At 37.2% G+C, this 17,359-nt stretch overlaps 1 protein-coding gene across 5 annotated transcripts in view; it reads left to right on the top strand.

Annotated features, from left to right (window-relative positions):
• The window catches only part of SDK1 (sidekick cell adhesion molecule 1), a 359,812-nt gene that overhangs the window by 83,393 nt on the left and 259,060 nt on the right, over positions 1-17,359 (top strand). For all 5 annotated transcript variants that reach the window (XM_052679608.1, XM_052679609.1, XM_052679606.1 and 2 more), the window contains exons 2-3: positions 9,596-9,755; positions 14,676-14,782. In XM_052679608.1, coding sequence (XP_052535568.1) covers positions 9,596-9,755; positions 14,676-14,782 — 267 coding nt within the window. The remainder of the gene's footprint in view (positions 1-9,595; positions 9,756-14,675; positions 14,783-17,359) is intronic.

Below are 17,359 nucleotides of genomic sequence, written 5' to 3'. Positions count from 1 at the left end.
GGGCTTGCACAGCTTCCTGCTCACCTTAGAAAAACAAGTTTTCTTGACAGTACTCAATCCAAGCTCTTCTATACTCATGCTAATTTTAACAAATTGTAAGAATGATTTTTATGAGGGGGCATCGTTTGGCAGATTATTTGAGACAAAATGCTTGAACTACAAGGATAATCTGCTGACTTCTCTCCACTTAATTGGCATCTCATTACATGTACTTCACTGCCCTCCAAGAGATACCACGGCTTGTAGACTAAATAGTTTCATTTCTTCTACTTTAAAAGAGTTTGTTAAGCAGTTCAATCTTTCTTCAGTCTGATTAATGTAGAGGTCTCTAAATGGTCCTTTTTATTTGGCTTTTATTGCTATTTTTTCAGTTGTTCCTTTTCATTAGTTAGCTCACAAACATGCTAGCGCGACTAGGAAATAAATGCTGGTCATTCTTTGTAACTGTTGTGCAGAGTGATGGATCTAATACAGTCTGCTAGTGCTTAGATCCATGGTTTGATGATATCATGCAGAGGTATCTTTTTATTTTCTAGTCAGATAAATTGCACTAAAATATAACAGACAGGAATTAGTTCCAAAGGGGAACACTTCAAGTTCACATACCTTAACTTTCTGTAGCCTTGAAAACTATGTATTAAAAGAGAAAGTTTTGCTAAATCTTATGTGAAGGGGTGTTTTCCACTGTTCTGTGGTTTTGACACTAAGTATTGAGTAGTCATGACTTTTTTCCTGAAAGGTTCTATCCATGACAGAAGAAAAACAAATTTTCCTCCTACTTCAGTGCAGAATTATACATCCTGTGTGTACACACGCCCCTAATATTGCCTTTTAATATTTAATTGATGTGCTGTTGTTATACAGCTTTTAGCTCTATGGTACTTCCTAATTTTAGTGTGCTCAATGTGTTCTCCTCAGGTGGCACAAATAAATAATGAATATTAATAACAATGAGCTGTATGTCCATTCACACTGTTTGGATGCAGTCGTACAAGCTCTTAGAATGATTTTTAGCAGAGCGGTTTCTTTTCATATGGTTCCTTGTGCAGAGGATGCAGTCTTTAAGTTGGATGTACAGTGCAAATCTTAGTGGTGTGTCCTTTAAAATTGTAAGCACATTGACTGTAGTGTGTTTACCAACAGTAATTATCAATTATGTTTGATTTATTTTTTATTATCTAGCAGTATGTTTAGATTTACAGTGAAACCAATATGGGAGCATGGTTCTTAAGTGTAAACACACATACGCACACACACACACACACACACACGGTAAGCTTGGGAGGTACAAGTCATTCACGTCTTTACAAACCTTAATAAAGTTAGGACATTGTTTTCAAAACACTATTTAAACTCCCTCTCTACCTAACTGGGTTTTAACCCTGTCTCACTTACAAATAGATCCCTTATTTTTCCTTTACGCATCCTTTTGATGTATGTCATCCATCAATGTTAGCAAGAACAGTAAATGCATTGATCTATTGCTACGCTTGGCAAGTTAAGTAACACTTCTTACATAAAGTATTGATTTATAAAACACAGTACATGTAATTAACATTACAACTGTCAGAAGTTGAAAACGGTATTAACTTGCTGCTTATTTATAACCCAAAAAGAAAATTTAATAAAATACTCAGATTAATAAACTGCTTTTTTTTTTTTGCCTTCAGAAGTGTCAAGCTGAGTTACGTTTTCAAGAACAGCGAACGGTTTCTCCTAACTTCTGACAAGGAGAAATTACATGTTTTGTCAGTATTGCTGAAAATAATTCCATGCTGTTTAGATACTTGCATTATCCCTGAGGAGGTGAAAAGATTCCACTTGGATAGTTCTGAAAGGATTTAGTGCAAAAGATGCAGAAATAAGTGATGGTATTAGAGAAAATTAAGGTAGCCAATTTATGTCAGGCTTTCAAAGCGCCTTTGATCTGGCCTTTAATTGATGCCTGCCCTACTTCATGAAAGCGCAAAGCTGGGTCTCCTTGTAGCACACAAACAGGCATGAAGCAGCTGTCTGCAGAACATGCGTGGTGAAGTGCCCAGGTGAAGTGAGGAGATCGGTGCGTGCTGCTGTTCCTGACTCAAGCACTGAGTGGGCGTCTGGTGCACAGTCAGTTTAATATGAAGGGAATACTTGAATTGAGTTCTGTGAACTTTGGGCTCTGCTTTGATTGTGTTTTCTGCCCTAATTCAGCATCACAGAAGGATGTGAACAATCTCACGTCTGTTTGCTGTGGCGTATGATTGTGCGTTTACCACCCTTGAATTCAATAGCACCATTGAGGTCCTTTGAATTGAGTTTGTTGAGACAGGCCTTATCCAATTTAGAGGCCTATTTACATTTTCAAGTTTAAAGGGCAAAAAAGAAAATTAGAAGCTACGTGTAAACAAAACAACAATAGCTGTAAGGAGTGGGTGTTGTGGTTGAACAAAGGTTTGTGCACAAATCATTTCCCATTCACTCTCTTCATCAAAGGAGATGTGTTTATATCTTTTATGGTTATTCATGGCCACTTTGCCACTTAGAAATAATTTTCTCCTTGAAATAATACATAGGTGACCTTGTGTGCCTTTCCAAGCCTGGCAATGCCTTTGCTGTGCTGTTGTCTCCTTCTGCTGCACATGTGATTCTGTGCTGGTCCTTCCAGCCACTGCTCAGCTGACACCATTTGCATTTAATTAATCTCCACAAAAGCCACTCAGAATTCCTCTTATACTAGGGACAAACTAGTAGAATGTATGTTTATAATATATCTTAATTTGTCTGTAGGGTGTTATTTTGCCATCCATTGGAATATTCAGTGTATCTACATAGACACCAGTGCAATTGGAGCTGGCTCTACAACTGCTGGAGAGTGTAGACTGTACAGCAGCAGCAGTAGCTTCAGTTGCAGCTAGGTGGTGAGGGAAATCCTGCACTGCTTGGATTCTTTTTCTGTAAGGCAGTCTTAGCCTTTGTCCTGCTATGTACTGAGATTTAAACTGTAACTTCTTATTTCCTTGTGAGCTCCCCAAGTCTCTGTAAACACCACTAAGTGTTCAGAGAATATAAAAAGAATGGAGGTTATGCTTTGATACCAATTCAGACTAGAGAGGTCGTAGATTTCTTTGGAACTTTTTTGTTTGGTTTTGATACTTGATGGGTTCTCATTTATTTACCTGCTTGATTATACTGTGGTGCTTTTTCATCTTAGAAACTTCGATTTTGATTCACTTACAAACATTTCCCAAGAATTCTGCACTCTGTTGAAAGAATGAATTACATCGTACGTAATTTAAGAAAATCATCTATTGTTTCTTGATTTTTCAGTTGTATAGCTCAGTAATTCTGTGATTCTATGTTCTGTTTCATTGCCTTCTGATATAAAAAAAAATAAATACCCACCTCTTTTTCCTTGTCCTGACTCAAATATGACAGTGAGCCAGAAAGAGAAACTAAAAAATGAGGTATAGAAATTAAACTGGGAGATCAGACTTTGGATTAGTACAGCGGGTGCTGCTTGAGGCTCAGTTTAAATGGTATTGGCCCTTTTTCTTGTCTGGTCTGTTAAAGAAATCAATGTTAAGAAAAACACTGTACAACTGCATGTGGGAAGATTTTTCTCACTGGGGATAACCCGGAGCGTGTCATATGGAATTTGAAACAGAATGATGTTATTGAGCATGATGTTTTCTGTCAGAATCCAGGTCTCTTTTTGTGCTTCTGTGGGCACTCTTCCCTTCAGTCCTGCTTCTGCTCGAATGCTGCAAGCCTCAAAAAGTTGTTTCTCAAAAGGGAAAAGATATCTTCAAGAAGTCTGTAGTGATGGAAAGGATGGTCTTTAAATAGATGACAGTGCGAGAGAGCAGATTTTATAAACACCAGAGGTTACACTTAAAGAGTTTTAGGCAACAAGTGATAATAGGATATTCTTTTTTTAATCATCAAAATACTGCTCTGGCCTTTAATTGTCTTATATTTGCATGTTGTGCTCAGCTATTTTTGTAATTTCTTCAGCAGTTTGTAGAGAAAAATGGAAGAAGGTACAAAAATAAAACATGCGGTTGTTTTATAAAATTATGAAATGCTTGTGCTTTAAAACAAGGCGGGTTTTCCTGAAGCAACACGTTTCAGAATGTGTACCTTAGTATTGCACAAGTCTGAGGGATCTGTCATGTTTCTTCTTTTAAACAATACCATCGATTCATCAAGATTTTGGTCAAACATGATCTGTGTAAGAAATGAGGAATTCAACATGGAATTCATGGTTACAAGAGGGGAATTCTAAGAGATAACCACTGATTGAAGTTTTGTGTTTTTTTATTAAATAAAAAAATAAAAAGGAAAAGAGGGCTTTTAATTAAACCAACTTAACCATCAGTATGAAACACTTATCCTTGCCACTTGGGACTCTTATTCTACTGAGCTGTTGAAAGCTAATCATATCTATACATTACAGGATGCTTCGTTTTCCTATTGGGATATTGTGCAACAGGTATGTTATCTTAACTTCAATATTTCTTCTATCCAGATCAAACAAATGATTGGCAATTATCCAATAACTGACAAGCCAATTAGTTATTTTACCTATTCAAGATGAAAAAAAGGCACCTATTGAAATCTTGTCTTCCATTGACTGTACATTTAAAAGAAATAAATGTCACTTATTCTAGAAATATGCAGGTTCCCTCACAGAACTTGCTGAGTCCTAAAACAATTTAATTCCATCCCCAATTAAACCTTTAAAAGCATCATCCATCAACCTCAGCAGTTACTTGCATTTAGAGATGATAGCAGACGTGTTCAACAAGTACATTATCTTCCTTGTCTACCATGAACAAAAAAGGGCCACGTGGGCTCATTTAGTTGACTTCATGAAACTGATTATTTAAATGCTGTTTTAAGTACATGTGCTTCAGTATTATTCTGATATGAAATCAGATATTGTCTCTGATAAAAGTTCAAGAAATCCTTTTAAGGAAATGTTTTATACTACTGTGCAAAAATTCTGAACCATGGCAGTATACTTGAAAAATAACCCGGTGCTTTAATGAAATATTCACTGTGATGCATCCCAAATCCAGGCTTAGCATGAGGTAGTATGATGCAATTTTAATTTAATTGTTCTATTTAGTGATTTATGTCACACTTCCAACCAAGAAAATCTGAATCTCAGATACCAATATTTTGGGTAAAATAGCCTTACTGCAAATCAATATGGTTAAAGTGACTCAGTGCTCTCATGTGTGTTTGACGTTGACAGTTACATATAGATCAAATACTAACTTTCACACCACTTGAATGCATTTTAAAAGGTTTGAAATAAAAAGAAGATTGACTGAAATGTACGAGCTCAGTTTGACTTCCTGTTACGTTTCCCAAGATTCACCATGTAGTTCTTACAAATACATATGTTATATAAGCTATTGAAGTTTATTTCTATCAAAGCGTACAACTTGGATCCGGAGCCAGTACATGCATGTATACGTGTCAGGAATTAGGATCAGTTCAAAAAGAAAAAGAGAAAAATCTTTTGCATATCTAAGCCATGAATAAGAAGGAAATGGCTGTGATTCCCCAGAAGGTTACAGTTATCAGCTGTCAATCAGCACAGAGCAGCTCATGCTCAATTACTGTGTGCAATCCAAAGCATTGGCTTATGAATTCCACAGCTGAACTTGAATCTTTTTGATGGGATTCTGCTGCCCAGAGTTTCACCTCTTTACTCAGATTGCTGAAAAGATTGTCTGAAGTTTGAGCTTCCTGATTGTTTCCTTTTTAGCTGTTGTGTAATGTACAACATAGGTCTTCTAAGAAGCTGTTTTTGTGGCAGTTATTAACCTAACTTAAGATAGCTCACATCTCTTTTCCTTGCAAATAGGGAGTGCAAATGCATTTGTAATTGCCACTGTATGGAAAGCTTGTAGTCTCATTTTCCTGGGAAATTGCTCAGAGATATTATCTTCTGTGTCAGCTGGTCATGGCTTTACATATGTGTATGAAAAAGGGCAATGGACATCATGCTTTACCAAACTCCAAAAAGGTGGAATCACTGTAGATGTGCATTTTAATAAATAAGTTGTGTTTTTGCTAGAGTTCAACGAAAAGTTTTGCAGCCAGAAATTTGTTTTCAATATCATGCCTCTTGGGTAAACTGAGGTATGGGAATTGATGGTAAAAATGAAATGTATTAGTGATTGAGCTGTATTTCCTCTGATTTGATTCATGAACAGGTTAATCTACTTTTAATATTCAATATTGTCTCACCTAAAATGATTTGAGAGCAGATTTATCTAATGAAGACAAATTGCAATGGCTGTGAGGATGTGCTAACCTGTTCTCTGTACTCGCTAAAATCCTTCTCTGAACATCTCTGAAACTGTTACTCATTTTCTCAGGATATGAACAAGTGATTTTGTCTGGATTTCCGAAGGGAAAATTGCTAAGATGTAACTGGGCAGCCTCAGTGCTTTTCACAGGTGTGGATGGTGTGGGACTTCTCTGGAGTCTGTCAACTTCCCTTTTCTCAGTGGGGTAGAGGTGTTCAAGATTAAATATGGATTTTTAGTTTTCAGGGAGAACAGAATGAGACCTCTCAGCTCCTGTGACAAACCTCAACTGCCAGGGGAGAAGCCCAAAGTTGGTAACAAATGCATCTAGGAATTTTTTTGTGTGTGTTTAAGTGTCAGCATTAAACCAACCAGAGGTGTATGTGCATTGTCAAATTGGGCCTCGAAAATATATTTTGAGATATAATTCATCTAAGCTTTTCATGTGCCAAGGAAAGCAAACAGACAGGCTAACCTGGCAGTATAATGTAACTTTCCATTTAACGATGCATAAAAGCAAGGCAGACAGGTTTTAGAGCAAATATCTAGATAATTTTGACATTCAGTCATGCTTTTTTCTTAAGATTTTCATGAAAATAAATCTACGTCATCCTTTTTAAGGGCACCAGTCAGGAGGTTAGTGTTTGGTAAGCAGACCTGCTGGAAAAATTGCAGAAGCTGGATATATGCACCCACTGATACGCATCTTATCCTTTTATTCCTCCTTGCAGCTCAGACATTTTATTTTTATTTTTAAGACAGCCGAGCTGAAGAGCCAGAGAGGCTGGAAGTGTTAACCCACATTGTAGTCAGAGGAAAGCAACAGCATGTAATGTGAATGCTTGCATTTTTATAGTCATGAAACTCTCTTAGCTAAAAGTCCTAATTCCATTATTTTATTACTCTTGTTCCTAGGATTCAAATGCATTTTTTATCTTTTTGCTCCTTTTTTTCAAGAGAATAAAAGTTAAGAGAGCCTTCCGACTTGAAAACTGTTGATTGCCCAAAGTTAGGCTTAAGTGAGACTTTCCTGTCTTATATGAAAGTCCAAGTCTCCCATGCCTATTAAAGGATGCACTTTGTTCTCTATCCCACAGCCAGCTCCTCCTTTTTTGCACTTTTCTTTGTGAAATAGCTTTCGTTATGCCTGCTGATTTTCCAGTTTCCCTGTGATGCTTTACAACACCCAGACTTGTCCCTGTAGGTGACATCTGTGGAATGCCATACGGATCTTCTACCTGTGCGGTGAGCGGCGCTGTGCCGTACCGATACCATTAGAGCTTCACCGCTGCCTTCGTGGAATCCTTGCCTATTATTTTATTTTCATTTGTGCTTTCGGTGAATATTTAGTGAGCTCTGATTACATAATTGAATTTGATAAACTGATGGGATCTGATTGATGAGGAAGTCAGGAATAAAAGATTAGAAGATAAAATTACTTCAAGGCTTTAAGTAAATCTTCCAGAGAGCTGCGATAATTTATAAAGCATGGCATATTCTTTATCAAAATATTCCCCTAGGTCTATTAAATTTTAGCTTCTAACAGAATTGGATTGAATTTTGAGAACCATTTTCATGTAATACCAGCTTGACTGTGGTATTCTAAATGGGGGAAAGCCGTGAGTGGGCTGCAGCATCACAGCCTTGGGATTGTTTGAGTGAGAGAGGTATGGCTGAGTGACAGGACTGTGGGCAGCAGGCTGCCTTTCGAGTAAATCAGTTGCTCTTGGAGAAACGTAAACTGAGATGTGTAAGTGGGTAACTCAGAGTGAAGTAATGAAAGGTGCTATCTTGTTAGGTTCTTTAAACCCCTCAAAAAAAAAAAGATCAACGAGTTACCTGGGTAGAGGTTCAGAGTTATGGAGTTAGCTTCGTTATGGTCTTACTGTAAATGGTTCAGCTTCCTTCAGGGAAGAACAATGAATGACCTCATTCCGTGAGCCTTTCAATATGAGCAGGTAAATAGAACTATTTTCAGTGAACACAGTGCTAGTCATTTTAACTCAGCAGTGGAACCCTGTGCTGTAGGACTTGGAAACTCCTGGGACAACCCCTTCCCTTAAATACAGATGCACCTCTTTGCCAGTGTATTTTTCACAAGGTAGACTGGCATCTTTCCTGGCAGTCTGTCTCAAAACTCCCTTGGGAGTCTCCCAGAAGTCGGTAACACTGATGATACTTTCAAAGTATTCTCTGACTGCCTGAGTTGAGAAGGAACCTCTGGGTCCCACTTGGGCGCACAGCTCTGCGTGCTCCTGCTTGGGGTACTTGCCTGCATCCACTCACCCTTGGGACCATCTCCAAGGAGGTGACCTCACGTCCTCTCTACAGGCCAGCCTGTAATATTATTCTGTATTTCACATCAAATCTCAGGCCTTTAGCATAACATTTGTGTATTTTTACTTGCACAGACGTACCCATTCCTTTGATGACAGAAGGCATTTGTAAATTTTTAAATGAACGGTCTATGGTTCTGACAGAGTTACAAGTAGAAATTTGAGGTGTGAAGTGTGAAAGCCTTGATCTCCCAGAGTCGACTAAGGGGTGCATCCCAACGGGTTTAAAACTGCAATAAATCTGCTTGTTAGTGGAGGTATGGCAATTTAGCAGTTGAGAATCATGCTGCTTGAAGTATTTTGAACGTTTGTGATCCACAGGAGAACAAGTTTGAGACTACATGTGATCCTTGAACATTATTGAAGTACCCTAATTCAAAATCTGTTAGTGGTTTGGGGTAATATAATTTAATGCATTTTGCTTAGCAGTAATATTGAAAAACACATTTATTGTGCAATTCTTTGAGATCTTCTGTTCTAAACTCTTTTTTTTTCCTCTTCAAGTTCTTCATTTACCCTGAGACTTCTCCTGCTGTGATAATCATTCCTATCCGAGATTACTCTTGTGCTTTCTATTAAAAAAATAAAGTGTTTTGAGTGGATTTAAACCTCACAGAGAATGGGGGAAAAAAGCACAAAACAAACTAATAGAGCTGTTTGTTGTCTAGCACAATAGACAGTGCTGTATGTATAAGTACTAAATGTGGACAAAATCTTGGCTGAATATGCACTTTCCTTCTAAATATGTGCGAAGTCTGAGGTTATTACAATTTTGTATACTTGGGAATTAATTTCCTTAGCAAGCTTGGTTATAAATATAATAGCGTATGCCTTAACTACTGAGTCATGTTGTAGCTGTTATATTGCTCGTTTTGAGGAAAAAAGGAGCAAAGAATTGGTGTCTCGTGCTACACTTGCTTAACTTACAGAACTATTTTGTTTCTGTTTCAGATGATGTTGCTCCATACTTCAAGACAGAGCCAGGCTTGCCCCAGATCCACCTGGAAGGAAATCGACTCGTCCTTACGTGCCTTGCTGAAGGCAGCTGGCCCTTGGAATTTAAGTGGTTACACAATGACAGTGAAATAACCACCTACTCCAGTGAATACAAGTAAATAAAAGCCTTCTCTAAGTATAATTTTAAACAAAAATAACCCAATACATGAAATCACATTTGTAAATACTGGTGTATTTACAATTTTTTTTTTTTTAAATTATGAAGATCGTTTTTTGTAGGTGGGTGAGATGTCTCAGAGAATTGCCTTTGTTGAATGTGTTCAACACTCCAAAACAAAGTTTCTGATGTAGAATCTTCTAAGTATCAACAGTGATTTTGCTGGTTTTGAAGTTTAATACATACTTGTAGTGAAGAGCAGGCACATTGCTGATATTTGTTTAGATGTTACTGAATAAAAATTGGGATTTTTTTGAGGATTGAAAGGAAGTTTTTAAGGTCACTTTGATCTGTATTTTTTTGCTACCTTAGGTACTTTCCTGCATGCTGAAAGCAGAACAGGCATTGGTTAAATGTTATGTATGATATACTACCTATCCTTGAAGGGTACTAACATCAGTGGATCTGTTTGTCTTATTAAGCTGTAGAAATAAAAGTATGTGGTCTATCTTAAACTCCATATGTAACTTTCATTTTTACTTCTGAGAATGTGAAAATTTGTAGTTAAACTGTTCTTTTGTGATTATGCACTTTGTTCCCTGAACCTCGTTGACTCCCTCAACACATCCCATTAGGCAAGAGAGAAAGCACACTGTGGCTAATCAGAGCTAGGTTTTTGTTGATAGGCAGCAGATGGCTGGCCAAACATCAAAGTGTAGAGCAGCCAAGATTTGTCTGCCTTTTCCTTCATGGCAACATTAACTGGGTCTCCCCTATGCAATTGCTGATTTCCATAACCTTATAGAAATTTAATATTTCTGCAACTCCTGTGCTTCTTTTAAGTTCTGTTGAATTACCTGGTGATTTCAGAAGTTTTAACGTGCAGGGATGTGAGAGACAGACCCCCTAGTACTAGCACTCGTATTTAGCTGAGCAAGCTCAATTCTGTTCTTAATATAATTACAAGAAGTAGGGAAATATTCTCCTACCATTGCAGAAAGAAATTAGAGTATAGATTGATACAAGAAGGTGGATAATGTTATAGTATTCTATGCTGTTTATACATGGTAGTCCATAATTAAGATCTATAATAGCCCTGCTAATCAGGGAAGGTTTGAACATTGCTTGGGATAAATGCCACTGTTGTTTTGACTAACAACAACTGAGTCCATCGCAGTTTGCAGCTGATGACAGCTTCTACCCATGTAAGACGCTGAGAAAATAACAGAAAGAAACTAGACAGGGGCAAGATTGCATGATTATGGAGTGATAACAAAAAGCAGAGGCTAGAGCTTGAGCTCAGTTGGTGTGCAAGTACTGAGGGACTTACACTTCAGAATAACAGAAAATCTGAACAGGAGTGTATGACATTTTGAAACTAACATCAGAGTGCCACGGTTCTTACTGCATAAGTGCACATCCCTAATAAGCTCACTGAGATTCAAAACACAAAATTTGGTGTGAATTGCAGTGTAAGTTAGAATCAGTGTATCAGAATATGGTTCTCTTTTCCATTTGTAACTAAAACACCTGCTACAAAGGTGGTTAAAAAGGTAGGAAGCTACTAGTTCATAGTAAAATAACATTGACAGAAAATATTATTTTAGACATTGCACCCATCCTACTGCTCATCTGTAGTTCCTTACTGCAGTCAGGGAGCAGCCAGAGAGGATCTCGATTCTGTGGCAGTACAGAACTTTAAGCTTCCAAGGAGGGTTATGTGGCATAGGTACATTGGGATGAATTAAAGGAAAGAAAGAATATGCTTAGACATAAAAATTGTGGTTGCAGAAGTTAAACTTTGACCCCATGATAGTTTGTTCTGCAGCTCCTAGGTAAATATTCTTTTTAAATGCATGAATCTTTCTTGTGTGACTCTGGCTACAAGTTGAATCATGAATCAAAGATTTCCAGTAATTGATATTACTTCTTGTGTTTTAAAGTAATGTGTATATTGTACCTTGCTGAAAATATTCCAAGCTTATTATGACACACCAAGTGAGTAAAGAACTAATTGGAGCCTTTGCATTTTGCCCCTGGTGACCCCACATGAACAGCTTTTCTTCGTATAACGATGCTGATTATGCACACAGCCTGGCCTTTATAGTGACTGTGCATACACCAGTTTGTATTAAGAATTTATAAACCAACCTTACAAATTCTTTGTGATCTGAGTTGCATGTAGTGAAAACAAATCAATATTGCTGACTAAAGTAGCAATTTTGGTTGCATTTGTAAGTAGTGAGTATTCAAAGTTCAGTGTCTGTCTTTTTTTTTTTCCTCCTCCCCTACTGGTTGGTTGGTTTTCTTGATTCGTTTGTTTTCTGTGGAATTAAGTTCTGGACCAAATGCATTGTCTGCATTTCCCTTTGTTGCCTGAGGATTTTAGTTTATTTAATCTTAGAAACCAAGGTTATTCTAAGCACTAGTATGCTTTCCTTGTGAACTGCTTAAAAGTATCTGATTATTATATTTTATTATATTTTTTTTTTTAACACTGAACATGAGTTTTATCCTAGACAAAAAGCATATATCACTCTTTTTTTCTAGAAACGTGACATCCTGCTGTGATTGCCTTTTAAAATTGCTAGCTGGAAAACTTGAATCCATTTCCTTCCCCCAGTCTAGATTCGCTTTTCTTCTGATGTCTGTCAGAACCAGAGATCAGATGATTTTCCTCTTCAGAAACAAGTGTGTTCTTTTCAGTGACTTGTGTAGAACATTCTTCTGAACAGTCAAGTAATGATTGAGTACTGAATAGTTGAAGTTGGCACAACAACCAAGTGCTGAGCAGTTAACTTTTCTTCTTCTCTGAGGAGCTCATTGTCAGACTTGGATCATGTTTTTTCTTTTAAGGTCCTGTGTGATCAGGCTGCATCATATTTGTTTCTTAAGTATTCTTCCCTTTTATCCCAAACACGAGCAGCGCACCAGCCAAATCAGTTTAATTTCCTTTCAAGTCCCTTCTTTCCTTAGAAGTCTTCCTACTTTCTTCCTTGTTGCTTCCCATCTCACACAGCATCCTTCCAAAACGTTTTTCAAGCTCTTGCTTTTTCTTTCTTTGACAATCTGCACGTATCCCATTACGTTGTCACTCAGAAAACCCTGACTCATCCCATTTTCAAATCCATGTTCCAGGATGTGCCATTTGTTTGCCTTTCCTGCACGTTGCTATTTGGTAGATCCACTGAGAGGTGTAGGTTTGGGCTGTGCTGGAATTCCCAAGATAGATGGGATTTTCACGCAAACTTTTAAAAGCTTTTCTACCAAAAGGTTTTCTTCAGGCAAGATATTATGAATGTTTTCTGCTGAAACATTAATAAGTTAGAAAAGAACACTAATGTAGGAGATTTCTGATGTAATTGATTTGTTTTGTCCTAGTGGAAGAAGTAACTATTATTTTCTTGGTATAGATGAGGAGCAGAGAAATAAGCCTTTAATTTTGGCTCCGTTTTGTAGACAAGCAGAAGAATTAATTTTTGCCAAGTACAATAACAAGTGTGGTAATATTAGCTGTTAAAATGAATTATCAATATTTATTTGTCAGAATCTTTAAATATATATTTTTTGGCTAGTGATGCTTTGCAGCAGTCATCTGCTGTAGAAGGAAATTATTCTGGAAGGAAAACAGGAAGCCATATGTTGTCTTGATTTCTATCTTACACCCTTTATTTTCACCTATTTTCTGTTTCCTATGTCACACTCATCAGGCAAGGCAATGTGGTAGATTCAGGGTTGTATCTACTCACTGAACAGCAAGTGTTTGTGTGCTGTTTGTCCAGCTTACTGCTTCCAAACGGAGCAGGATTGTGAGTCTGTCTTATCTTCCCAGTACAAATTGTCATAATCCCTGAAGGAAATTTGCTGGTTGCACCAGAGCAGGTCAGGAGGAGTCAGCACAGGCAGGCAGACAGCACAAGTGCCCGTAACTCATCCTCAGGAAGCCAGGGCTGCTAGGCATCAGATTAGATTGGTGCCATTTGTTGGTGGCACTGGGCTCTGGTTTTATTTACTCTTTTAGGTCGGTTGACCTATTTGCTGTAATGTCTTTGATTGTGATTATAATGCAGTGATTACAGACAACATTTATCACTTAAATTAGATTTCTTCTCTATCCTTTGTTTTTGTGTTGTCTGATCCTGTTCACATATTAGCTGCTCTGTGTGTGGGTGTGTCTGCTATGTGTGAGTATGGGAAGAGATCCTTTCTTTTAGCGGGATTAAATTTCAAAGATTAAAGTTCAGTGGTATTGTTTTTCCTTTTCATAAAGGCTTTCATTTATCCCACCATAATATCTTCAGAAGGTGACCGGGGGAAATATGTGCTTTGATTTATGTTTGCTTAATGCAGGGTTATCTATATTATTCTTGTGTTTTATTCACATTAAAACCGTGCTCATCAGCTCATTTTCGTGTTGAGTGATCAGATGTAGCTGAATGCAGAAGGTGAGCAGTAGTGGAATGTAGTGACTTCTTTTGTACATCAAAGGGCAGAACAAATACAGTGTGCAGTGCACTGTCTTTTTCAGTGCTCTTTGGAGTTACGCTGGTCATGCAGTGTAGTAAACAGTTCTTTTTCCGACAGAGCTTTGATAGTCCTTGTGAGGCTTCCTGCTGCCTATGTTTAGATTGCAGTCTTCTTGTGCCAGCTCAGAATAAAACACCAGGCATCTTTGCCTTATGAACGAGGTTAGATAAAGCTAAGGAAAGCATTTAAGCCCACATTTCAAGAGAAACTGTGGAGACTAATTAGTATTTATAAATTGTATTTCTTAAGACTAGAAGTTTGCTATTCTTAAGAAAAAATGCAATATGCCTTTGAGACAATATTAAAGGAATAACATGAAATGCAATGGAAAGCAGCATTGATCTGCATGTGAGAAGAAGTGTATTACAATTCTGTATTTTTCTCTTACAGGTACATCATTCCAGCTTTGCAGAGGTCTGATGCTGGCTTTTATCAATGCATTGTGCGTAACAGAATGGGGGCATTGCTGCAGAGGAGATCTGAAGTTCAAGTGGCATGTAGGTTTGGATAGAAGTTATTCTGTCAAATTGTTAACTAACTGATCCTTTTTGTGGGTACCAATAAAATTTGCTAGTCTGAAAATGTATTGCATATAATATTAATTTCAGAATTATTGCATCATGAGAAGCTTCACACTTAATGTAATATACACTTGGGAAACAAGCTCAAAGTGGTGCTACAGTGAGTCTTTAGAGAAGACTCAAGCTATTCAAACTATCAGAAGGAGATCATGTGGAGATAGCTCTAGGATAAAAGAAGAGTATTGTGCTCTTCCATAAATATGCAGGGATTAACAAAGGCCAGATAGCACAGAATAATAATAATAATAAAAAGAAAATCCAAAAAGAAATGGATTCCTAAAAGGAAGGATGGAATATCTGAAAGAGATCAGCTTCCTGAAGCCTTCAGATCATAATTCTCATGATACAAAACTGGTTGTTTCAGAGCCAAAAGCTTGTGAACCGTTGTCTGTTCTCAACGTGTTTCAATGTTTGTACCTCTTCAGTTTGGACGGAGGAGATTTTTTCAGAGCTGACTTCTAATTTCACATCTAACTTCCATTTGATAATACTGAGTTTATTCTGAGGATTTAGTGCTAATTACTATGGCTTAAGAATGATTGCATACTCCAATTATTTATATTGTTTAAGTTTAACATACAGAAGATATTACCCGAGTGAGTTGCTTGGAAATAACAGTAAAATTAAGCCTTTATGTTTTGAAGTACGAAACCTTTGTGCTAGCAATCTAACATGGGGATCAAATTTGAATTCCTCCAAGTCAATAAACGGAAAATCAGTATTAGTAAATGTCATTTGGTAAGTGGAATTTAGCTACACTGAGTTATTCATTAGAAACCTGTTTCAAGGAACCTATGGAAGCTATTAAGTGTGTCATGAGGGAAGTTATGTGGAATTTTGTGCTTATATTCTTGTAGGGTTTGGTAAAATTGTTCCTTCCCCCACTATCTGGCTCTGTATGCAGCTGCACAGGCAGTTGTGCTGCCATAGCAGAAGGAGCAATTCATGAGGAAGCACTTGTGGGATTGATGGTGAGAAAGTGGCACAGGAATACTTTATCTTGCTGCTGCTGCTGCTAAAGATTTCTGTCTCTTGAAAAGATAACTTTGTTCCCTTCTGAATGACAGAAGGATTTTCAGCAAAGTGCTTTGTTTCTCCAGACTTTTTTTGTTTGGTAGGTGTCCATGTTCTTGGTTCTTCTTGAGAGAAAAAGTGTAATTGTTTACTTTTCTGCTCTTAAAATTCGCACCCCACACTCCTTTAATTTACAGTTCTGCATTCCTGAGCAAGGCCAGAAAGCTCTCTGTTAAGATTTCTCTCTCTGAGTTAAGCAGCTTATTTATTTATTTATTTTCACTGGCAGTGCCATGGAGACAAAGCAAAGCAGATCTTACATGGCCTAGGAGATCATCTGTCTTGATTCTATAGTGACCTATATTGCTTCTCTTGTGAAACTTGTCCATCAGATTGGCACAGCATTTACATAGATTAAAATTTTCTATAACCTGCGGTATTTTTTTCGCCCGTGTCCTCTGATGTAGCAGGGAAGTTGGTAAATAATTTAGACAACGTTGGTAACATGTTCTAATGTATGATTTAGCTGAATGGAAACAGATACTGTTAAGAAAACTGCTGAGTAAATCTTAATTACAGAATGGGCTTAGAACTCTTGAATTGTGAAGACTGCAATAAACATATGACAGTGAAGTTAATTGGATCCACCTACACGGTTTGAAGCTTCATGTAGATGATCTGATTACAGCTGTAAGAAATACGGAGCAACAGAGGCAGTGCAATGTCTGAATAAATTACTTGAAAAATACAAAAATAGTTAAACCTTTAAAGTACCATGTGTTTTTAATTCTTTTGTTCTCTCTTCTCATCTCCTTCCATCCAAAGACCTGGTAGTGAGTTCTGTTTCCATCTCACTCGCATCCCTCTGGCCCGGAGAACATCCCTGAGCCCAGTGGTCCCTAAAATAAAAACAAACCAGAAAGTCTTAGAGTCAGAAACCAGAATAGTTGTGTGTATTGGTTTCCTACTTTAAAGCAAATTAAAATGCATAGAAACTCTTTGGAAGATGAATAAGTGGGAGCCTACAGCTCCCATTTTAATGGATAATTTAATGGATAATATTTTAATGGATAGAAATAAGACACAAAAGGCAAAAGGAAAAGAAGAAAAATATATTTGCTAAATTTTTAACAAGGACTCCATAGATTCCTATGAAATGAAACCTTCAGAGACAGAAGTTCTGCAATTGTAGTTTTCCTTCTTCCATTATTATTATTATTTCTGCTAAAAGCTCCTGTTTAATACTGCTGATGTTTTTGTAAATGACAAAGATCTATTTGAATCACAGCATATAGCCAGAAGAACTAATTGCTACCAACATCGTTACAGTCTTGTTAGTTTGATATGCATTTATGTATAATGGTTTGCTTATGTAGATCTAACTTCACATTGATGACTACAAGTAATGCAGCTGCTTGTTTGTTTCGATATGGATAGAAGGAAAAGTATTGTGGTAAAAAGTATTTGGTGAGCAGAAAT

This window comes from Tympanuchus pallidicinctus, unplaced genomic scaffold (genome assembly GCF_026119805.1).
Source record: "Tympanuchus pallidicinctus isolate F22 unplaced genomic scaffold, pur_lepc_1.0 scaffold18, whole genome shotgun sequence".
NCBI classification, from domain to species: domain Eukaryota; kingdom Metazoa; phylum Chordata; class Aves; order Galliformes; family Phasianidae; genus Tympanuchus; species Tympanuchus pallidicinctus.
Note: the sequence above shows the minus strand (reverse complement) of the source record. Positions and strands in the feature narration are given on the sequence as shown.